The sequence below is a fragment of the Rhizophagus irregularis genome, chromosome 20, assembly GCF_026210795.1.
Source record: "Rhizophagus irregularis chromosome 20, complete sequence".
Classification (NCBI taxonomy): domain Eukaryota; kingdom Fungi; phylum Glomeromycota; class Glomeromycetes; order Glomerales; family Glomeraceae; genus Rhizophagus; species Rhizophagus irregularis.
In genome coordinates, this window is record NC_089448.1 from 3,781,219 (window position 1) to 3,804,242 (window position 23,024).

Consider the following 23,024-nt stretch of genomic DNA (forward strand, 5'->3'; position numbering starts at 1 on the left):
ACTAATTGGTTCGCCAGTTTATAACTGGCAGAAAAAATCCTAAATACCAATTAGTAGCCAGGTGATAAAATAGGTTATCATAAAAAAATAAGAAATAATGAAAAAAAAAAGAAATCAGTAAATCAGATTTTTTTATTTTTTTAATCAATAAAATTTAAAATAAAACAAAAAAAATTAAGAAAAATTCATATGTTAATATTTATTATAAATATACAATATAAATATTATAAATGTAACTTTATTTAATAAAAATTGTAATATACTGCAAATACATATAAAATAATAATATAAAAATAAAGTAATTTTATTAAATTATCAAACTTTGAAAAAAATGTCACATGATCTATTACTGATTTTCTATTTATGTTTTGCTTTCACTAGATGAACCTTTAATATTATTACGACTTTTTAAACTTCTTCTTTTACTTAATAGAATAGATCCACCAGGACCATAACCTATGGCTTCTTTATATTTAAATTCATTATCAGGATTATCTCCAAAATTAATTTCAATTGTACAAGGACTATTAGCACCAATTGTAGGAAACCAAATATGCTTTATATTGGTAAAAGCGCAACCCAAAAATTTTCCATTTTTAGTGAAGAAAACATCTCCACTATCAGAATAATACCCACAACCAATAGTGTCCTCAACTTTTGTCCAATCAGGTCCGTATTCAATACCAATACTATCATTATTAAATTTTTGACCATTTATAGAATGATAACCAACAGAATATAAATTTAAACCAGGTAATCTAAAATGAGGGTAAGGTTTAGTGGCTAAACCAATAGCAATATTAGTATTGTAAGGATCCATATATTTTATTACTGTTATTTCATAATAATGTAATTTTCTATGTGGTGTTTTTTGAGGTTGTACAAACATCGTTTCAGAATATCTAATTTGTTCACCTTCTACAATAACTCCTTCACCTTTTTCAAAAATAGGTATAAAACAAGGATAATTGGTTTGTATACTAATATCCATATTATCTAAAAATTCAATAATTTCTCCTTCTCCTTGAATTGAAACTAATTGATCTGATTCATCATTAATCCATTGCCATGCTTTTACTCCTCCAATATTTTGTATCTCAGCAATATGTTCTGGAGGTGGTAATTCTTCTATAGGTGGATTATTTTTTGTAAAATTTTCAGCTTTTTCTTTAATATAAAAAAAATCAGTTAGTTTAAATTTATATAAATATTATAACAATAAGTAATAATAAAACATAATTAAATAAATAAATTATAACTTACGATCTATTAAATAAAAAAATTAGTTAGTTTAAATTATATGTAAATATTATAACAATAAATAATAATAAAATTAAATAAATAACTTACCAACTAAAAAAAATTACAAAATAATTTTTAAATAAAGAAATTAATTAGTTTAAATTATATGTAAATATTATAACAATAGTAAAATTTTCTTTACCTTTTTTATATAAATAATCAATGTTATTTTGTGCTTCAGTATGTCCATTTTTTACTGCTTTTTTATACCAATCAAGGGCTTTCTTTAAATTTATTTCTATCCCTTTACCATTTTGATAGCATATAGCTAAATTATACATTGCATTTTTATGTTCATTTTCTGCTGCTTTTTGATACCAGTAAAAGGCTTTTTTTAAATTTTTTTCTGTTCCTTCACCTTTTTCATATAAACAACCAATATTATTTTGTGCTTCAATATGTCCATTTTCTACTGCTTTTTGATACCAGTAAAAGGCTTTTTTTAAATTTTTTTCTGTTCCTTCACCTTTTTCATATAAACAACCAATATTATTTTGTGCTTCAATATGTCCATTTTCTGCTACTTTTTGATACCAGTAAAAGGCTTTTTCTAAATTCTTTTCTATTCCTTCACCATTTTTATAACATTCAGCTAAATTATACATTGCATTAATATTATTATTTTCTGCTGTTTTTTGATACCAATTAAAAGCTTTTTCTAAATTTTTTTCTATTCCTTTACCATTTTTATAACATTCAGCTAAATTATACATTGCATTAATATTATTATTTTCTGCTGCTTTTTGATACCAATTAAAAGCTTTTTCTAAATTTTTTTCTGTTCCTTCACCATTTTTATAACATTCAGCTAAATTATACATTGCATTAATATTATTATTTTCTGCTATTTTTTGATACCAATTAAAAGCTTTTTCTAAATTTTTTTCTGTTCCTTCACCATTTTTATAACATTCAGCTAAATTATACATTGCATTAATATTATTATTTTCTACTGCTTTTTGATACCAATTAAAAGCTTTTTCTAAATTTTTTTCTGTTCCTTCACCATTTTTATAACATTCAGCTAAATTATACATTGCATTAATATTATTGTTTTCTATTGCTTTTTGATACCAATTAAAGGCTTTTTGTAAATTTTTTTCTGTTCCTTCACCATTTTTATAACATTCAGCTAAATTATACATTGCATTAGTATTATTATTTTTTACTGCTTTTTGATACCAATTAAAAGCTTTTTCTAAATTTTTTTCTGTTCCTTCACCATTTTTATAACATTCAGCTAAATTATACATTGCATTAATATTATTGTTTTCTACTGCTTTTTGATACCAATTAAAAGCTTTTATTAAATTTTTTTCTATTCCTTCACCATTTTTATAACATTCAGCTAAATTATACATTGCATTAATATTATTATTTTCTACTGCTTTTTGATACCAATTAAAAGCTTCTTTTAAATTTTTTTCTATTCCTATTCCATTTGAATAATATGTTGCAACTTTAAATATTGCAAGTAAATGATTATTTTTAGCTGCTTTTTTATAAAATTTAAATGCTTTACTTTCATTTAATTCAATTCCTATTTTATTTTCATAACATCTACCTACATTATAATATGCAAGATTATATTTATTATCAGCAGATTTTTTATACCAATAAAAGGCTTTTACATTTTTTTCTGTTTTTTTACTATTTTCATATAGCATTCCAAGATTATTTTGTGCAATTCTATGTCCTTTTATTGCAGCTTCTTTATAAAATCCAAATGCTTCTTTATTATTAACTGTAACTTCTATTCCTTTTGAATAAAAATATCCAAGTTTAAATAATGCATCTAAATGTTCATATTCTGCTGCCTTTTTATAAAATTCAAATGCAAATTTCTTATTATTTTCTTTAAATTCAAAATATAAACCTAAATTATAATATCCATCTTTATATTCATTTTTTGCTGATTTTTTATACCAATCAATAGCTTTTTCTAAATTTTTTTCTATACCATCACCATTTTCATATAATATTCCAAGATTATTTTGTGCAATTTTATGTTTTTTATTTGCAGCTTCATTATAATATTTAAATGCTTCTTTTTTATTAACAGTAATTCCTATTTCATTATAATAACAATTTCCAACCTTAAATATTGCTTCTAAATACTTTTTCTTAGCAGCTTGTTTATAATATTCAAATGCTTTATATTTATTTACTTTACAACCTATTCCATATTCATAATATTTACCCAAATTATAAATTTCTTTTTCATTTCCATTTTTTGCTGCTTTTTCAACTTGATGAAATAAATCTTTTATATTACTTTTTACATTTATGTTATATACATGCAATGTATTAAGCATATTCTTTCCTTCAGTACTTTTTTCTGCTAATTTTTCAATCCAAAATATTGCCTTATCTGAGTTTTTTTCTATTCCAATTCCACTTTTATATAATAATCCAAGTTTATTTTGTGCATAAATATTTTCCTTATTAGCAGCTTTTTCATAAAATTCAAATGCTTTTTTCTTATTAACTTTAGTTCCTATTCCATTCATATAACAGTATCCTAATATTACTACTTCATTATTATAATTTTTATTATTTTTAAATAATTGTTTAAAATATTTAAATGCTTTAACATCATTTTTTTCTATTCCTTTTCCATTTAAATAACAAATTCCAGTATAATACTTTGCTAAATAACTTGCATTTTCATAAAAAGTTATATGTTTACTATTAATCACATTATAAAATAAATTAAATGCTTTTTTATAAACTTCATTTGTTTTAATAATAAAATAATAAAAATAACCAAGTAAAAACAAATTATTTAAATTATCTTGATTGCTTAATAACCAGTTAAGCATTTTCTTTAAATCTATATCATTGGTAAAAAACTTTTCAATTATTACTTGAATTCGTTTGCTTTCATCAAAAGTAAAATATTTTTCATTTATAAGAAAATCTATTATTTGATTAACAATATTGTTTAAATTATCATAATTAATATTATTTTCATTAATATTACTTTCATTAATATTAAATTCATTAGCATCATTATATTTATCAATAATAAAATTTTCTTTTGTTAAAATATTTCCAATCAAATTCAAAGAAAATTCATTTTCTTCATTATCAATCTTTAATTTCTTAAAATCAGTAAAGATACAAATATGTAATTCTATGGAAAAATTCTCTACTAAAACATCAACTTCATAATCAATATAATTATTTTCATTCACATTTAAAGCTCTTAAAATTGGATTGGAATGGAAAATAATAGAATTATGTGACCATTTAACAAATTTAATTAAATCTGCAGGTTCATTATTTATTGGTGGATGATATGTATTAATGGAAATTACACATCCTTGAGATAATTGAAAAGGAGTTTTAATTTCATAATAAGATTTATCTGGTTGTAATAAAATTGATTCATTAATACAATCAATTTGACATATTCGATTTTTTGGACTAAATACTGATAATTTTGAAGGTTTTCCAACAATTACCCATAAAATATAACATTTTGTAATTTTAAGATGTCGATTTTTTAAATCTTCTAGGTTTTTTATAATTGCAGTAAATCCTTTAAAATCATAAAATTTAAATTTTACAGAAAATTCTCCTGATTTTTCTAATATATCATCTGATACTATTGAACCAAAAACTTCATAATCTTGATCCTTTAATGATAAATTAATACTTATATATTTATAATTTTCAGTATTATCATCATTTAAATCTTTTAAATCATTTCTTCCAACCATTATAACTTTGTAACCTTCATCAAAAATGATGTCAATTTGCTTTTGTTGTTCATATTGAAGCATATCATACAAATTAATGATATTATCATATTCAATAATTTCCAAATCATCTTTATTCTCTCGAATAAAATCTGGCAATTCATCAATTTCAATCTTTTCTTCTTTAGTTAATAAATATGGAATTTCAATTTCGATCTTTTCTTTTTGAGTTAAATCCGGCATTTCAAGATGTTTCAAATAAGATTTTAACGACTCAATTGTTGATATTTTTGAAGATACTCGATCAAATTTTGGAGAAAATCTTGTTGAAATATAATTAAAAGATTTCCCTAAAACGATTTTCTGTGGAAATAGATAACCGTATTTATTAAATACATCTTGTAAAGCTTCACGTGGCCTCATATCTTTAATTGCATTTCCTATATCTTGTCTAAACCCTTTTGAAAGTGTAATATTATCCCGAGGTAAAAAAATCTCATATTGCTCATAATTGATTATAAAACAAATATTATTTTCATAATTTTTCAATTTTTCACCATTCACATCATCAAATACACTATTAAAAATATGTGACTTTATTTTTTTAACTGAAGAAATCTCTAACTTATTTGAGGAAATTTCTAATTCATTTGTTGGCTTTTTGAATTTCAAATGAAAATTATCTTTTGACTCCAAATAAGGATATTTTTTAATTAAATCAATAAAAGCTTTGTGGGCAATCTCTACTTCAGAATTTTTATTGATGATTAAGCCTTGAAAAAGATTGAAGCTATCGATCCATTCAGGTAGATTGACATATATTGAATCTTTTACCCATTCGCCAAAATTCAATCTATCTTTATAATTAGCAACTTTGATTATTTTTTCATCAAAACCTTGAATATTATCTACAAGTTGAGGATCATCTTTTAATTTAAGAATAGGAATAGGATTAATATAAGAAATTACATCAATCATATTCTCTTGATACAAATTTTTCATCCAATTAACCAACTCTTCGGTAGTTGTTATTTCTTTTCCATCCAAAGTTTCTATTGTAGGTTCAAGTTGCACGTTAATATTGTATAATTGATTTTGATCTTCGCGTTTAACCAAATTATATGCCCAGTTTAAATGCATCTTTAAAAGATGAATTTGTGTTGTAGTAGCTGTATTCAAATCTTTAATAAATAATTGACCGCCAACTAAAACTTTTTTTGAAAAAAAATGACCATAATAATCATTCAATTTTCCATCCGTATTCTCATAATTCAAAAAGGTACCTAATAAATCCCCATTAAAAGAGACTTTAGCAAATGGAAAATTGATACAAGCATCATAAGGTTGAAAGGAAGTTTCGAAATTATTATCAAAATTATCATCAAAAGATAAATTGATGTCCGTATATACTAAAGGTTCATCATATAAATCTACATCTAATTCACCATTATCATCATAAATAGCTTGTTCGCTAGGTTGCACAGTGTAATCATTCAAGAATAATCCATGGTTTAACTTCAATTTTTGAATTATTTCCTGATCAGTTGACTCATCTTCTACATCGTCTACATTTTCTACAATGGCCTCACCTGCAAATGGACATATTTTTTAAAGTTAACAAATGTAAAAAATAAATAATTAATTAATTAATGAATAAATTAGTTTACATACCTATATTCTCAAACTTTAATTGACTTAAAACTTCAAAAACTTCAAAAATATTTGATCTTTGGTTAAGACTTTCTTTCCAACACTTTTGATAAAGCTGTTGATACTTTATGGGTGTATTTTCAACAGGTATTTCTCTCAGGCCGTTAAGAATATCGTGTCTTAATTTGTTATGAGATTTTTGAACTTTCGAGTACGGAGGACGTCCACTTGATAATTCCCACAAAAGAATACTTAAGCTATAAATATCGGATTTCATACTAAGTTTATAATTCACGGGATCAAAAAGATATTTTGGATCAGCGTATTCTACCATCACATGCACTTTTGATAATGTTAAATCTTCAAACTGTTGTGCAGAATGTGCAAGGTCAGAGATCTTTAATTTACCATCATTAACTAATACATTTTCTGCGTGCTTTTTAAAAAATAACAGTATAATTAATAAGGTACTAAATGGCGCAATAATACGATTAATTGTAGTATTACTTACCAAGCTCCTATGAATTATATTCTCGGAGTGTAAACACATCAACCCTCGAGTAACGTCTAACGCCATTTCAATCTTTTGACTCCAATTTAGTGTAGAAAATTGATTCTTTAAATAATCTCTCAAGCTTCCTTCATTTGCATATTCTAATACCATAATATCATTTCCAAATGTATCTATTTTTAAATCAAAAAAATCAATACTTTAGCGTAACTAATCTTTTTCAAAGTAGTTAAATATATAAATGAAACCTTTTGTCGTTCCAAGAAGATGATTGATATTTGGATGATAATTCACTTTACAAAGTTGTTTAATCTAATATAAATAAATGTATTATTACTAATAAATTCAGAATATTTAGCATAAAGTATTTACTTTTACCTCTTGAATAAACTCCTCTTTAGAATTTAAATTTTTCAACGCGATTCTATTATTATGTTTAGTCCAATCTGCTCTACGAATGACGCTATTCTTCCCTTTACCAATTTCGATTATATTCTGAAATTCATCATAATCGAGATCACTTATATAGCTTGAATTTGCCATTTTAAAATATTTCGAAGCAGACGGTATCTTTTTAATCTTATAACTGATAACATATTTATAATTATGTAGAGATGGTGTGACGAGAACGTTTGTGTGATGAATCAGAATTCCTTAATTAAGGAGGATCGACTCATGCATTCTGGCTGAAATCAACAACCTTATCTCGTATATCTTAGAAAATCGAAAAATTCTAAGTATACAAAATAGGCGATAGAAACGACGGCAAAATTTATCCGGCTACCACATTTGTGAAGACAATAGTACTTAGGGTCAGAGAACAATGTCGGGTCCAAATTTAGAATCAGTTCAAGAGTCGCATCAGCGTGAATTTAAAATTATTCAAAATTTAATTTATATATATATCGAAGTAATATATAAATTTTGAATTGTGCTATGTTACATTGGCAATTTTGTGAATGATTTTCCGCAGAATTTGAGTTTAATAGTGCACGTGATATAGCAATAAAGATTTTTTTGTCTAATCCAATAGGAATGCTTAATTATCCGAAATATGATGGTTTTAAGAAACATAAAATGTCTTGCGAAACTCCTAAAAAAACATTTTTTTTAATTGGGAAGGTTTGATTTTTTATTTCGAAAGATTATAAGACAAATATTTGGAATATTTTTGCGAGTTTTGGAATAAGAATCCAAATGTATTATTAGGAAATCTCTTTGTAACACGACTTTTTTTTAAATACATTTATTAAATCTTATAAAATAAAATAAAATATATTAATTTAAATTTTTTCATAGTTAGGCAAATAAAAATATTTAAAATCAAAATTTTCTTTAGAAAATTTTGAACTATCGTTGCAAACATTGCAATTATTACACTTGCAGCTAATTTTTTTTAATCCAATTTCGTTGATCGCATATTTAAAAAAAATTGGACGAAAATTATTTTTTGAGTATAGGCTAAAATATTTTGGATGATCAATTTCCTTATAAATTTCAGATTTATACTTATAATTAAATCCATTACTTGTACCATAAATGTTAGAAATTTTAAGAGTATAAAAGCTAAAAGTAGGTAAATCAACATACTTTTTTTGTCTCGGACAATAATTAAATGTAAATACTCCAACGTTATCTTGTTCTGTATAAAAATAATGACCGACAATAGAACCTTGATTTAAACCTTTTAAACCTTTTGAATCTTTTAAAACAGGAGTTCCAATAAAGTGATCTGATGAATCCCCCGGTAATATACTTTTATTAAATTTTTGATTAATATCATTCTTTATGACTTTTAATTGAATATCGGAATCCAATTCGTCATAATCAATAGAATTAAAATTCGTATATTTTCCAACAATCATATATTTGATTTTTAAATCACATCCGCTTAATTCGGAATCTTTTTGATTACAACATATAACATATTTTGGCTTTTGACCCTGATGACAAATGATTTGACAATTAAAAAAATCGTCATCTTTATCTTTTGAAAACGCCTTAAACTTAACGTTAAGAAAACTCTTTTTTTTATCTTTAGTATCAAAAACTACCGCAAAAATACTAATATCAGCTTCCTCACTTATCATATCTAAAATCTTTTTTGGTATAGTCTTAAATTCTTCAATGAATGAACCTCCTCCATTGAATGTACAAATGCACGTTTCAATACCTGAATGAAGTATTCTTTCCCCAATAATAGAAAATATTCTTTCGCGTAAATTTTTGCGTAAATCTTCGTCTAAAACTTTGCATATATCTTCGCGTAAATCTTCGCGTTTTAGATAGTCAACTAAAAGTTGAAAAATATTAATACAATTGTTATATTCTATGCATACCCAGTCTTGTTCTGATTCTTCTGTATGTAATGATGAACTTTTTTTTGAATCACTTGAAGAGATTCTCCCTTCAACACACGGTATTTTAATATTTGCCATAAAACCTTGAGATTTATCTTTTGACGTTCCAAATTCCTTTTTATAATCTTTTCCACCCATAATGATCTCTGTTGGAATAATTTGGCCATACCTTTCAACAATTTTTTTAAATTTTCTAGGATCAGGATCATTTAAATTCATGGCATTCTTCACTTCTGCAAGGAAGTTTTCAGTTGGCTCTAAATATTCTTTAAATTCTAAACGATTTTTATAATAATAAGTGGTCTCATCAGATGAATTTGTTCCAGTTACACTGCTCTTATTTCCTGATATTCCAAATGATAATGGTATACCAGCTGTATCAAGATCCGAGTTAAAAGATAATTCTTTTCCTGCCGTTTGATCATCATTACTTTCATTCTTAACAGTCAGTTGTCTTGTGGCAAGTGGAAAAACATTACAATCACTCATTGCAAATGCTCTCTCGCTCGCCTTCTTTAAAGTCATTTTAAATCCATAATCTAATTTAAATTTAAGTGTTTCGTTCAAATGTTTCCATAAGTTTACTTTTAATAATAACTCGTATGACTTCGTTTTTCTAACAATTCCTTTTAATTTGAAAGTATCTTCCATTTTGAATGGTATAATACCAATACCATTATCAAATAATTTTTCATTCATATTAATTTCACTTATTTTCACAAGTTCTTCACGAACTTTTGTTAAACTATCCTCAAGTCTCAGTGGAATAATATACTTCTCCGCCGATAGACAAACAGCTACGTCGACCTTCTCGGTTCCTTCTTTTTTTTTTTTAGTCAACTTAGCAGACATTTAAAATCGATTTTACAATTCGTATCATTCATTTTATTATTCTTTTTGTACTTTGTTATTATACACTGCATATTACATAAATTGCAAATCAATTCTTTTTTTACGACGATGGATTTGCCGAATTGGACAAAAAGAAAATAACAAATAAATATGTAGACGGTGAATTTTTTTTAATTTTTATACTGTATCTTCCAAAAATGTCTAAAAACGCTTTCAAAAAATCCATTTTTTTAAATCCAAGTAAGGGAAATATTATGGTCAATCAAAGATATTTGATTGATAAAATTTTGGCTCGGTAAGTTCTTAGCTGTTTAAAATAGAAAAGGATATGTGCACTTTTTAACATCATATTTTATAGATATTCTACTAAATTCGTAATATATCGAGAGCTAATGCAAAATTCTGGTAATAAATTTTTAATTAATAGTCTTTTTCAATTTATAATTTATTAGATAAATTAATTTTATATATATATATTTTTGTAAAGATGATGCTAATTCATCAAAGGTCAAGATTATATTTGAAACTAAGAATCCAAGCACAGATAAAAATATACTGAATGACAAAATTGAGACAATTATATACAAGAATAACGGACTCGCTTTTAAAAAAGAAGACTGGGATAGGATCCAAGAAATCGCAGTAGGAAATCCTGGGGAACAAAAAGTACGGTATTAAAATTAGCTTGCCTGTTTATTGTTTGTTTGTTTGTTAATTTATTCATTTTCCCGATTCTTCTTTATAGATAGGAGCTTTCGGCGTTGGTTTTTATTCATTGTTTTCAATTTGTGAAGAACCATTGTAAGAGCGGTTTAAATCTTGTCTAATTAATAAATCGTTTGAATTTAATAAAATTTTGTTATTATTAGCGTAATATCTAACGGAAAAGGGATGAATTTCATTTGGGACCACGACCAGTTACTTACGGTGTATGGTGAAATTGATGGCGGAGATCAAGAAGATCGAAATTGGACAACGTTCGCTATGCGTCTAAGAGAACCTGATAAAGTAGCTACCAAAATGATATGCCGTATATATTATTTGTACGTATTTATTTATTAATTAATACTTGAATTTTATATCAATCAGTTTCCAGATGTCGAAGAATTTACACTATTCTTGTCTGATTCATTAGTAAGTTTTTATGAAATTTTGAAAATGATATTTTTATTAGCATTTTTTATAATATCTTACATATAAATAGGCATTTACGAGCAAAATTCAAGAAATAACTGTATATTTTAATAATACACAAATAATAAAATTGTCAAAGGAGGAGGTACAGCAAGCGACAAAATCGATAGATATTAAATCAGAATTTAATACCTATTCTCCGGATAAGATTTTTCAGCTTCAGCTTACCTCACTAAATATTAAATATATTCAAATGAACGTCAAAAGATTACTGGTTCTAAAAAATGGCTCCGAACGACAATCACTAATCACTGATTATCAAGAAGAAGAAATTTCTATAGTTTTTAAAGTAGCCGATGGAATTTTGAAAATTACAGCTAAAAAGGAGTTCTCTAATGAGATGAAGCGAATTACTAAAAAAGACCTACCAGAAGATACAAAAATACACATGATATTCCCTGAATTTAAAGACCTTAGTAAACAAGTTCCATCAATTTTTAGAAAATTACTCCCGTATCCGGAACAAGGAAGAATGTATGTTGGTTTTCCAACTCAACAAACGATAGGATGTTGCTTGAATTTGTCAGCTCATGTAATTCCTAGTGTAGAGCGTGAATCAGTCGATTTGGTAAACAATACTTTGAAAGATTTTAATAAAGAAATATTAAATTCAGCGGGGATATTGTGCAGTATTTTATATGAGAACGAGATGAACAAAATAGACGAAGGCTTTAATGTCGAAAATATGGACCAGTTTGAAAAACGTGCTGCATATGTTCTAAGGCATTTCACGTTTAATAAAAGTACTCCGAATGATTTTGTTGGTAAAATCATCGAACAACAATTTTTTGAACGCTTAGACCAAAAATTGCCGATTCTCTCAACGCAGGGGGTTCTTCCAATAACTGATGTTCGAATTCCTAATCCAAAAATGGAACCATTCATAAAAAAAGTTCCAATTGTTCCAAAAATGGTATTAGAAGACTGTAAATCTTTTTTTAAGAAAGCAAATGAAATGGGACTTATAAAAGAGCTATCTTTTCAAGATGTTTTGCTTGAATTAAGTAAACGGTCATTGTCTGAAGAAATTGAAATAATTGCACTCTTAGAATGGTGGATATCTGTGGAGGATAACACTAATTTGGACAAATTCACGCAATTTATGCAATCGGCTACTATTCGCTTCATAAATGAGCTCAAAGCTTTGGATACGATTCATTACATTCTAGACGCGAGTTTTGTTACATCGGAAACAGAAACCTTGGTTCCTGATGACGTTTTGCCATATAAAATTTCCAAAAATTTTAAAAATTCCGATATGAAAAAATACTTTAAGTGGAATAAGTTACCTTTGGTTAATTGGGCAAGATTTATTGTTAAGCAATTTGATTCAGAAGTTACTCCTACTTTTGCTGAAAGTGTTCATAAAATTTTAGCAAAAAATATGAATGATACTTCTCAAAATGACAAGAATGAAATACATGATCTATTTATTTGTAAGGAATGTATTCCAACGACACGTGGCATGAAGAAGCCCGATGAAACTTATTTCCAAGATGTCAATTTATTTCCTAACCTACCGGTGATTCAATTTCAAGAATTCTTTGATTTCCAGAATTTAATGAAAATTCTTGGTGTTAACGAAGTAAGAATTTTTTAGTAATATTTATAAGTTGATTATTCTAAGTGATTTGATTATTAAACTAAATTATAATTAATTTTAATTTATAACTTATTGACAGGTTATTAAAATAGATCTTATTTTGGAGTGTGCTTCAGGTGAGAATTTCGATTATATGCAGCTTGCAAGATATCTTGGCTCAATGTCGGATAATCTCCAAGACGATGAATGGGAAATATTAAAAAAAGCAAAAATCTGGTCTAAAGAAAAGCCGGTAACTTCGAGGGATGATAAAATTGATGATATTAGGCAAAAATTTGCGGCGAGAGAATTATTTGTACCATTAGGTTCATATCGTGAATTTTGTTTACCCGTTATCGAATGGGCAGAAAAATGGGATCATGATACTAAAGAGGGTATTTTTATTGTTCATTAATTTATACAAATTTATACAAATTTACTATTAATATTTATTTTAAATATACTTATAAATTTGAATTTTTTAGCCAAGTTGTTGTTTGAATTGGGCTTACTAAAATATCCGACCCTTTCAAAAATTCTAGAGTTATCTGCACCACCAACTGAAAAGGGAATTCGTAATAATGCTTTAGAATATTTTATTAAGAATTTTGAGGATAAATATTCTGATAAGTATTATGCAGCTACAATAGAGATTGAATTCCTGCCTTGTTCCAAATCAGGTGTATATGCTAAACCATCAGAATGTTTTATAAATCCTGATTGCGAAATAATGGGATTTAATGTTATAGACAAAGATTATAGAGATAAAGTTGAAAAACTTGGTGTGCATCATCATCCTAACAGTGAAAAGCTTTTTGAACGTTTAATTGAGAATAAACTAAAGACTGAAAATGAGGCAAGAGTCACTTTTGAATATTTAGAAACACGAGATGCATTTATTGAGTCACAATGGAATTCCCTAAGTAAATCCGAGTTTATCCCTATTTATAACAAAGAGCACAATATCATTCAAAAGAACCCGCATGAATGTTTCTTTAAAAATTCACAAGGAAAAACGGAAGAAGTGTATGAATTTATAATTATTTTATTCAAAAAAGTTGCGCTTATTTAAAATACATCCCAAATTAATGCTTTTTCTTTTTGATTCAGTTTTGGTGAATTCTTTTCATTTATAGATTTTGGAGAGGCAGCCAATAGATTTTTACGAAAGTGTGGTGTCAAAAACGAACCACCAGCCATAAAAATCGCTGAATTACTAGTGGAATCGTCATATAAAGTTTGGGATTCGTTCAAAAATGATGAAAAAAAATATGAAAATTATAGATTTATTTTACAAAAAATTGCTGAGGATTTTAATACCGTAAAACATAAAGATCCAAACTTATTTATAAGGATGACAAAAGAACCTATTTTATTGGGCGTATCCGAAGGAAATAAAAAAACTTTGGATTCTGCTAAAAATATTTACATAAATGATAATGCAACGTATATGAAAATATTTTCTGATCTATTGATAGTTCCAGAGGATTATCCCAAATTTCTATATGAAGTATGTTATTATAATTGTCATTTTTATTTTATTATATATTTTTTTTTTTAAAAAAAAGAAAGTATTAATCATAATAATTTTTAAATTCAGTGTTTGGAATGTAAACGATTAAGTGATTCCATCGAAGAAGAGGCAAAATTATTGGGGAATACTCGAGAATCAAAAAATTTTCCAGATTTACAAAAAAATATCAATGAAAAAGCTCATTTATTCTACCGTGATTATCCTAAACATGTCATTAAAAGAAGTGAAGAATGGCTTAAAAAACTCATAGTAAAAGAGACAGGCAAAATTGAAGTAAAATATTCTTTGAAAACCAAAAATAGAAACAAAACAAATTCTGTAACCGCATATATTCTTGAAGATGACGGAGAAGTTACTCTCTATATCAACATGACAAAACTAAATTATCTTGAAATTTCAAATTGTTTAGTCAAGTATATTTACAAATCACATAAACCTATGGACATTAATCATCTAACTATGATTTTACAAACGAATTCAGGTTATTCTAAAAATGACTCTAAACAAGTAAATTTACAACATGAAATTGATAAAATCAGGATAAATCAATATCAAACGCAAAATTATCCTAATTTAGAACATTTATTTAATCCATTACACGCAATGTTTCCAGATTGTAAACATGATTATATCTATCAATGTCTGGAGCAAGCAGAAGAGGATAAATTAATCAATGTTGAAAATCATCTGATGGAAGGAAATTACCCAAAGATTAAAACTCCTGTTAATCCGTATGATCCACCGGTTACTGCAGAAATTGGAAAAACTTTTATGAATATAATTCAAATATTTCGGCCCAATCTAGGAAGTTATTTGAAAAACCAAACAATTTACTGTGAAAATATTGACGTCAATGGTAATGATAGCGATTATATTGTAACTTAAGAATATTATCATACATATATTAACTCTAATATATTTGAATTATTTTATTATTATTCAGGTTATTCATTACAATTTGAGAAACTTATAGATGGTATGGAATTTCATATTCCAGAAAATATCAATAAATCTGAGATATTTCCAAAACATCAAGATTCATTAGACCGTTTTGTCAATATATTAAAATATCTAACTGAAGTTTTTGAATGTGCACCAAAAATTATTTGTGTCTTTTATGATAATTCTAATTTAATGGCATTCAATAAGGATCGTGTACTATTCTTTAATTTCAAAATTTATCTTGACTTGTACAAAAATGAATCCACAATCGACGCCATAACATATTGGTACATGATGATCTGTCATGAATTAGCACATAAATTTGTCGACGATCACAATTCTGAACATGAAGTAAGTAAATCTTTAAAAAGCGTTGCGTGTCATAAATATCAATGTAATAACTTTCCTTTCTTCATTTCTCTAGTACCATCTTTCATCTCTTGCAACAAAATATATGAAAAATTTATTAAAGATGATGAACAAAAATAAAATAGATTTAGATCAGAATAATTAATACTGGTAATCATGGAACAACATGTACTATTATAAATTATGTGAAAAATTATAATATCTCTTCAAGTTTTGCTAGAATTTTTGAAAAGTCATATGTTACAATTGCTTATTTTTTGAGTAAATTTGGTATTATCTAATAATGCATTATATAACATCTAATATAATATACTAATATACAAAAGTTAATAGGGGATGAAAAAAATTACTAAGATGGATATTTTAGCTAAGATGATATTACTATTTAAAAAAGTGAAATTGTAAATCATAAATGCAAGAAAATTTGATCAAATAATTTGAACGTGTACTGGGGAAATTACGATCAGCAGATACACGAATTTAACCATTGGATTAGGATAAATTTTACTATAGTGTTATAGTATTTGTATTAACATTAATTTTGTAAAACAATTAAAAATTAATTGAAAATCAATTGAAAATATATTAAAATTGTATTATAAATTCACTATAAATTCATTATAATAAATTATAAGCTATTTTAAAACTATTGCAAAATAATTAAAAATAATTGCAGAACTATTTCACGTTATTTTGCAATGAAATTATAAGTCTAGATACCGTAAAATCGCAAAAATAAGCACCCCTTTTTTGCAAGGGTTCTGGATAAAAAGTTTGGGGAGGTGCTTATTTTTGTGATATTTTTTTATATATATTCTTATGTTTTATTGCTGCATGAGATCGTGCAAAATAAAGAGGTGCTTATTTTCGAGGGGTGCTTATTTTTGCGATTTTATGGTAATATACTTTTATGGTTGATGAAATGCACATGAAATGCATTAAAATTTAAAACTATATAAAAATAATATTATAGCTAGATCAAAAGTATTTCAAAAAAAATAGCTATTTTTAGCAAAGAAAGGAGTAAAAAAGAGTAATAAGAAGTAATAGGAAACAAAAAGGAGAAATAAAGAGATGAAAAGGAGTGATGGAAGACAAAAAGGAGTGATTAAAAATGGTCATCAGTCCTAAAAGATCACGGTCTCACAGTTCTACACCTTAAAAAGATAGACTGGTCCATCTTAGTATAGGACCACAGTCTTTCAGCCCTGTAATACATACAATAAAATTAATAGTTTTTTTTAAGGACTGCAATCTTTTTAAGACTGATCAGTCTTTTTTTTTTTCTGTAAATAAAAAATTTTTTCTATTATTTTACTAAATGAACACTAATTGTATAAATTTATAGGAACCATTCTAAACATATATTATAAGTAAATATTATATATAAAAATGGATTTATTATACTTTATTAATGTTAATTTTTTTTTTTCTTGGAGATAATCTTTTCTAGAAATAAGGTAAAGTTTTAATATGCATGTAATAACTTATATATAAAGACTGATATAAAGATCAAATTAGTTTCAAGATCAGTCTTCACTGGTCAAAATAGTCCAAATCGGCCAAAATTCAGCCAGCCGATTTTAGGCTGATTTATGGTCTAATGCTGGTCGAACTTTAGCAGATTTTTTGGCTGCAATTCACTGCCACTCGCCTAAAGTTCGGCTTGAAATTTTGGCCAAAATTCAGTTAACATTCGGAACAATTTCAGATAGCAAATTTTGGTGAATAGTTTTCCAAATGTTACTTAATTTATATTGCAAATTTGTACTAAATTTATTTACTAATATTCAGCCACAACTCATTTTATTTGATATTCGCAATAAAATCACAACTTTATTTATAAATGCATATTACAAATAAGTATTGCTAATCTACAATTCCACAATCACATTATTCATGTATTCGTATATACTTACGAATCTTGATCTTTTGGAAATCCACCAAAACTATAAAAAAGAAAAGAACGGTTAGTAACCATTCCATAATATTAAAAAAAAGCAAAAAAACCCAAGATTCTACTTACGAATCTTTGGTTTTTTCTGTTTATCGGAATCCACTTGAGACACCAAACCTATAAAAAGAAAAAAAGAGCGGTTATTAATAACCGTTCATAATAATATTAAAAAAATAAAAAATAAACCAAGATTCGTACTCGTATTTACGAATCTTGGTCCCACTTTTTCTAAAGATCCCGAAACCTACAAAGAAAAGAACGGTTATTAGTAAACCGTTCGTAGTAATAAAAAATAAAAATAAAAAATAAAAAAAAGAACCAAGATTCGTACTTACTTACGAATCTTGGTTTTCTGTTGTTCTTCAGAAGCCCACTGAACTAAAAAAATAAAATAAGAACAGTTATCAGTAACCGTTCGTTAATATTATAAAAAAAAAATAAAAATAAAACCAAGATTCATACTTACGAATCTTGGTTTTTTCCATTCTTCAGAAGACACTGACCTAAAAAAAAAGAAAAAGAACGGTTAGAAACCGTTCGTAATAATAAACAAAAATAAAAAAATAGATTCATATTGAATCTTTAGTTTTTTCCGTTCCTTGGAAAGACGGAAATCCACCCGAACCTATAAAAAAAATCAAAGGAACGGTTAATGTTTCGTTCATAACGATAAAAAAGATTCGTAAGTATATTACTTACGAATCTTAAAGATCTCCTTCTTCCGTTCTTCGAAGTTCACCCAAATATAAAAAAGAAAAGAACGGTTATTAGTAACAGTTTATTAATAAAATTAAAAAAAAATTATAAAGTAAAGATTCGTACTTATGAATCTTTACCTTTGGGTTTTCATTCTTCGGAAGCCCACCTGAATCTAAAAATAAAGAAAAAAACGGTTATTAGTAACCATTCGTAATAAAGAAAAAACAAAAAAAAAATTATAAAGTAAAGATTCGTACTTACGAATCTTTACCTTTGGGTTTTCGTTCTTCGGAAGCCTACCCGAACCTAAAAAATAAAGAAAAAAACGGTTTTAGTAACCGTTCGTAATAAAGAAAAACAAAAAAAAATTATAAAGTAAAGATTCGTACTAATCTTTACCTTTGGGTTCGTTTTTCGGAAGTCCACTAGAACCACAAAAATAAAAGAAAAGAACGGTTATTATGCTTAGTTCGTAATAAAGAAAAAAACAAAAAAAAAAATTATAAAAAAAAGATTTGTACTTGCGAATCTTTATCTTTGGGTTTTTGTTCTTTGAAAGCCCACCCGAACCTAAAAAATAAAGAAAGGAACAGTTATTAGTAACCGTTCATTAATAAAATTAAAAAAAACAAAAAAATTAAAACTAAGATTACTTACGAATCTTGGTTTTTTTCATTCTTCGGAACTCGGAAGCCCTACCTGAGACGCTGAACCTATAAAAAATAAAAGAAAAAGAACGGTTAATAACCGTTCATAATATTAAAAAAAAATAAACCAAGTTTTAATTTACGAAACTTGGTTTTTTCCATTCTTCGGAAGTCACCCGAATGGCCGAACCTAAAAAAAAGAAAAAAGAAAGAATGGTTAGTAACTGTTCATATTAAAAAAAAAATAAAATAAACTCCAAGGTATTCGTACTTATGAATCTTTGGAGTTTCTGTATTTCGGAAGCCCACCCGAACGGCCGAACTTAAAAAAAAAGAAAGAAAAAAGAACGGTTAGTAACCGTTCGTATTAAAAAAAATAAAATAAACTCCAAAGTATTCGTACTTACGAATCTTTGGAGTTTTTGTACTTCGGAAGTCCACCTGAAAGCCGAACCTATAAAAAAAAAAGTGAAAGAGGGAAGGGGAAGGAAGAAAAAAGGAAGGAATGGAAAGGGAAAGAAGGGGAAATAGGGAAGGGGAACGAAGGAAAGGAAAGGGTAGGGGAAGAAAAAAATTAAAAAAAAGTTTAAAAAAGGATGATCCTTTTTAAACTTTTAATACGCGTAATGCATAATGCGTAACGTTTGATTAAATAATTCAATAAATCGACCATAAATCATATATGTCGAAATTTGGCTGATTTTTAATAATTTCCGAAATTTGGCCGAAATGTGTGACAGATCAGCCGATTTGTCACATGACCGAAAGTTTTTATTTCGACCATTGCTTACTGTGCCAAAAAAAAATAATTTGGTCCTACAAGTCCTGGAACTGACTGGTCTAAAACTGAGTAGAACTGATAGAACTAATAATCATCTTTAGGAGTAAAAAGGAGTAATAAGAGATGAAAAGGAGTAATAAAAGATGAAGAAAAGTAATAGAAAACAAAAAGGAGTAATAGAAGACAAAAGGAAGTGATAAGAGATAAAAAAAAGTAATGAAAGACAAAAGAAGTAATGGAAATGAAGAAGAGTGATAGGAGTGAGTCAGATCAGATTAGGTTATATCAGGATCGATTCCATTTACTTATAAGATAGATCATTAGAAACCTAAAGTAAAATTTATAATTGAGAATTTTTAAAGATCCTACTATATATAAATAAATTACACCTAAAAAAAGAAATATTACACTAAGTTATTCTGATTTTTTTCCTTTTTAGATCAATTAACTAATAAGATTGCTGGTAAAATTACTAGTAAATTTGAAATTTTTCCTAGAGATCTCTATTAGGAATAAGTGAAATCCTATTATATCAGATTATTTATTTGACCTGACTTAAACTGAAATCTGAAAATTTTCAAAATTTTATTAAAATATTAAAAAAAAAAATGTTGCAAAACATTTTTTTTAAAGGATAAATCTAATTGTAACAGTCTGTTACGCATCTTATTTGTAACAACTCCCAATTTTATCCAATTAAAATTTAAGATCAGGCATAATGTAAATAAAAACAAAAGATCAGTCATGTAACTAAGACAAAAGAATTTTTTAAAAAATTTCAAGAAACTGCTTATAACTTAAAATTTTGTCTATGAAACTGTCTTAAATACATTAAGTAAAAGTTTTTCAAATTAAATTTTGAATATAAAAATTTTATTTGTGAAATACATATTAAATTTATTATTAAAAAAAAATAAAAAAAAGGATGTTACAAATAAGATATGTAACAGTAGTATGAAAACCCCAATTCTGGCTCACTTACTTATCTCATAATCTAAATCGTTTATTAATATTTTCACCTACTTATATCCTACTTTTTTTATAACCTAAATCATCAATTTATATTTTTACTTACTTATATTCTACTTATCTCATAATCTAATTCACTTATATCCTACTTATTTCATAATTTAAATCACCTATTTATATTTTCACCTACTTACTACTAACCGAACAAGAAATAGGATTTCAAAGCCAACAGAGCCAAAAAAGGTAAGAAAGTATTAACCCATCCAGAAAACCAGCCATGGAGTCAATAGAGCGGAAATAGCAAGGCAAGCAATTACCCTTATACCAAGAAAAAATGTAATTGAATAAAAGGTAGGTACCAAGTAACTATATAGATAAACAGTACATAACATGGCATATACCGCTAAAAAGCTGGTAACAATCTTTGGCTGCACAGTTTCCGATCTTATAGCTATCAATAGAAAGATCCTAAAAAGCCACCAAATTCCGCACGCAGTATCAGTAATCCCTGAACTTGTAGGCCATATCCTGGAATGCATTCCAAGTAGCAATTTCAGACTGCATCTTCTAGAAGTCAGCCCAATCTGGAAAGCCGAAGCTGAATGAGTACTCTAGAAGCGGCATAAAGAAGCTGAGGAGACATACAACAGGGCAGTAGAAAAGAAGAAAAAAGCAAATGATGCTCTTGGTTGATCATTGGAGGAGGAGGGTAATAGAAATCGTGACCTCCGTGAACTTGAATGGAAGGCGTATCAAAAGGCTTGTAAAGAGAGAACAAATGCCGCAATAGAGCATATTATGATAAGGGAAGCTATTCTCTGTTGTGGCTTACAACTAAAGCTCCGAATGGGTCAGTTTGGTCCAGATTATAGACGGTTCGGATTAGAGCCGAAATCCGTAAGAACCGAACCGAAAAACCGGCGGTTCGGTTCGGTTTAATCCGATTTTTATAAAAATGCGAAAAATCGAATAGCCGGCCATCTAATGATCGTATAAAGTCGAGCCATATATCATTGGATTCGTCTCGACGAGACGCGTCGAATGGTGGTAAGATCATGTCTCTAGCATCGATAGATCACACGTTAACCCACGCTAAATAATTTATCAATAATTGGAATTAGCAAGCTATCTATCGGTGCTAGAGACATGATCTTAGCACCATTCGATGCGTCTCAGTGAGACGAATCCAATGAATATAAATTCGTTCGTGTACGACCACTAGATGGCGAATAATATCAAGTTTCGCATTTTTTTAAAATTTTCGAGCGTTAAAAATTAAAAATTCCGATACATGAATTTATTCGTCGTCCAATGGTCATACAAATATGAATTAGGACTCATTAGATTCGTCTCGATAAGACGAGTCGAATGGTGGTGAGATCATGTCTCTAGCATCGATAGATCACACGTTAACCCACGCTAAATAATTTATCAATAATTGGAATTAGCAAGCTATCTATCGGTGCTAGAGACATGATCTTAGCACCATTCGACGCGTCTCGTCGAGACGAATCCAATGATATATGGCTCGACTTTATACGATTACTAGATGGCCGGCTATTTGATTTTTTGCATTTTTATAAAAAATCAGATTAAACTGAACCGAACCGCTGGTTTTTCGGTTCTAATACCCGAACTGAACCGAACCGAATTTTGAGCCGGTTTCGGATCAGTTCCCCGGTTTAGCCTGAACCGTTCGGAGCTTTACTTACAACTATAAGTTACTTAGGGATAGAGATACTTCTGGTGAGTTCAGTGACGCAGATGACGACCCTGGTGACTCAGATGGTGAGGAATAGTTTAGGAAGACAGTACTAATCTGTCTCCCTCTTTTTTACTCTCATAGGGTAGGCGGACAATTAATTTTTATTTCAGAAAAAATGTAATTGAATAAAAGAGGAACCTAAAAAGTTTACAAGATGTCAACATATCAAGCAAGAAGTGCTCAACACAGACAAGTCATCCGATCAG

The 23,024-nt window shown here is 27.3% G+C and overlaps 4 protein-coding genes across 4 annotated transcripts; 1 reads left to right on the forward strand and 3 right to left on the reverse strand.

Moving 5' to 3' along the window:
* Window positions 1–361: 361 nt before the first annotated feature.
* On the reverse strand, window positions 362–7,710 carry OCT59_013420 (uncharacterized protein; the record flags this gene model as incomplete). Its single annotated transcript, XM_025315494.2, has 6 exons — window positions 362–1,167; window positions 1,445–6,595; window positions 6,678–7,092; window positions 7,168–7,340; window positions 7,416–7,479; window positions 7,546–7,710. 6 exons carry the CDS (start codon window positions 7,708–7,710, stop codon window positions 362–364), a joined length of 6,774 nt encoding a protein of 2,257 aa, XP_025182779.2.
* Window positions 7,711–8,351: 641 nt separating this feature from the next.
* On the reverse strand, window positions 8,352–10,497 carry OCT59_013421 (uncharacterized protein). Its single transcript, XM_025315495.2, has one exon. It carries the CDS (start codon window positions 10,377–10,379, stop codon window positions 8,451–8,453), a length of 1,929 nt encoding a protein of 642 aa, XP_025182780.2. The 5' UTR covers window positions 10,380–10,497; the 3' UTR covers window positions 8,352–8,450.
* A 79-nt stretch (window positions 10,498–10,576) lies between these two features.
* OCT59_013422 (uncharacterized protein) lies at window positions 10,577–16,145 on the forward strand (the record flags this gene model as incomplete). Its single annotated transcript, XM_025315496.2, has 13 exons — window positions 10,577–10,674; window positions 10,738–10,784; window positions 10,867–11,045; window positions 11,125–11,180; window positions 11,249–11,387; window positions 11,469–11,513; window positions 11,584–13,158; window positions 13,256–13,550; window positions 13,641–14,181; window positions 14,266–14,665; window positions 14,756–15,545; window positions 15,633–15,982; window positions 16,056–16,145. 13 exons carry the CDS (start codon window positions 10,577–10,579, stop codon window positions 16,143–16,145), a joined length of 4,605 nt encoding a protein of 1,534 aa, XP_025182781.1.
* Window positions 16,146–18,952: 2,807 nt separating this feature from the next.
* OCT59_013423 (uncharacterized protein) lies at window positions 18,953–19,976 on the reverse strand (the record flags this gene model as incomplete). Its single annotated transcript, XM_066140787.1, has 7 exons — window positions 18,953–18,962; window positions 19,178–19,226; window positions 19,314–19,369; window positions 19,452–19,493; window positions 19,575–19,625; window positions 19,711–19,757; window positions 19,974–19,976. The coding sequence occupies 7 exons, from the start codon at window positions 19,974–19,976 to the stop codon at window positions 18,953–18,955; spliced, it is 258 nt and encodes an 85-aa protein (XP_066001632.1).
* Between the last annotated feature and the right edge of the window lie 3,048 nt (window positions 19,977–23,024).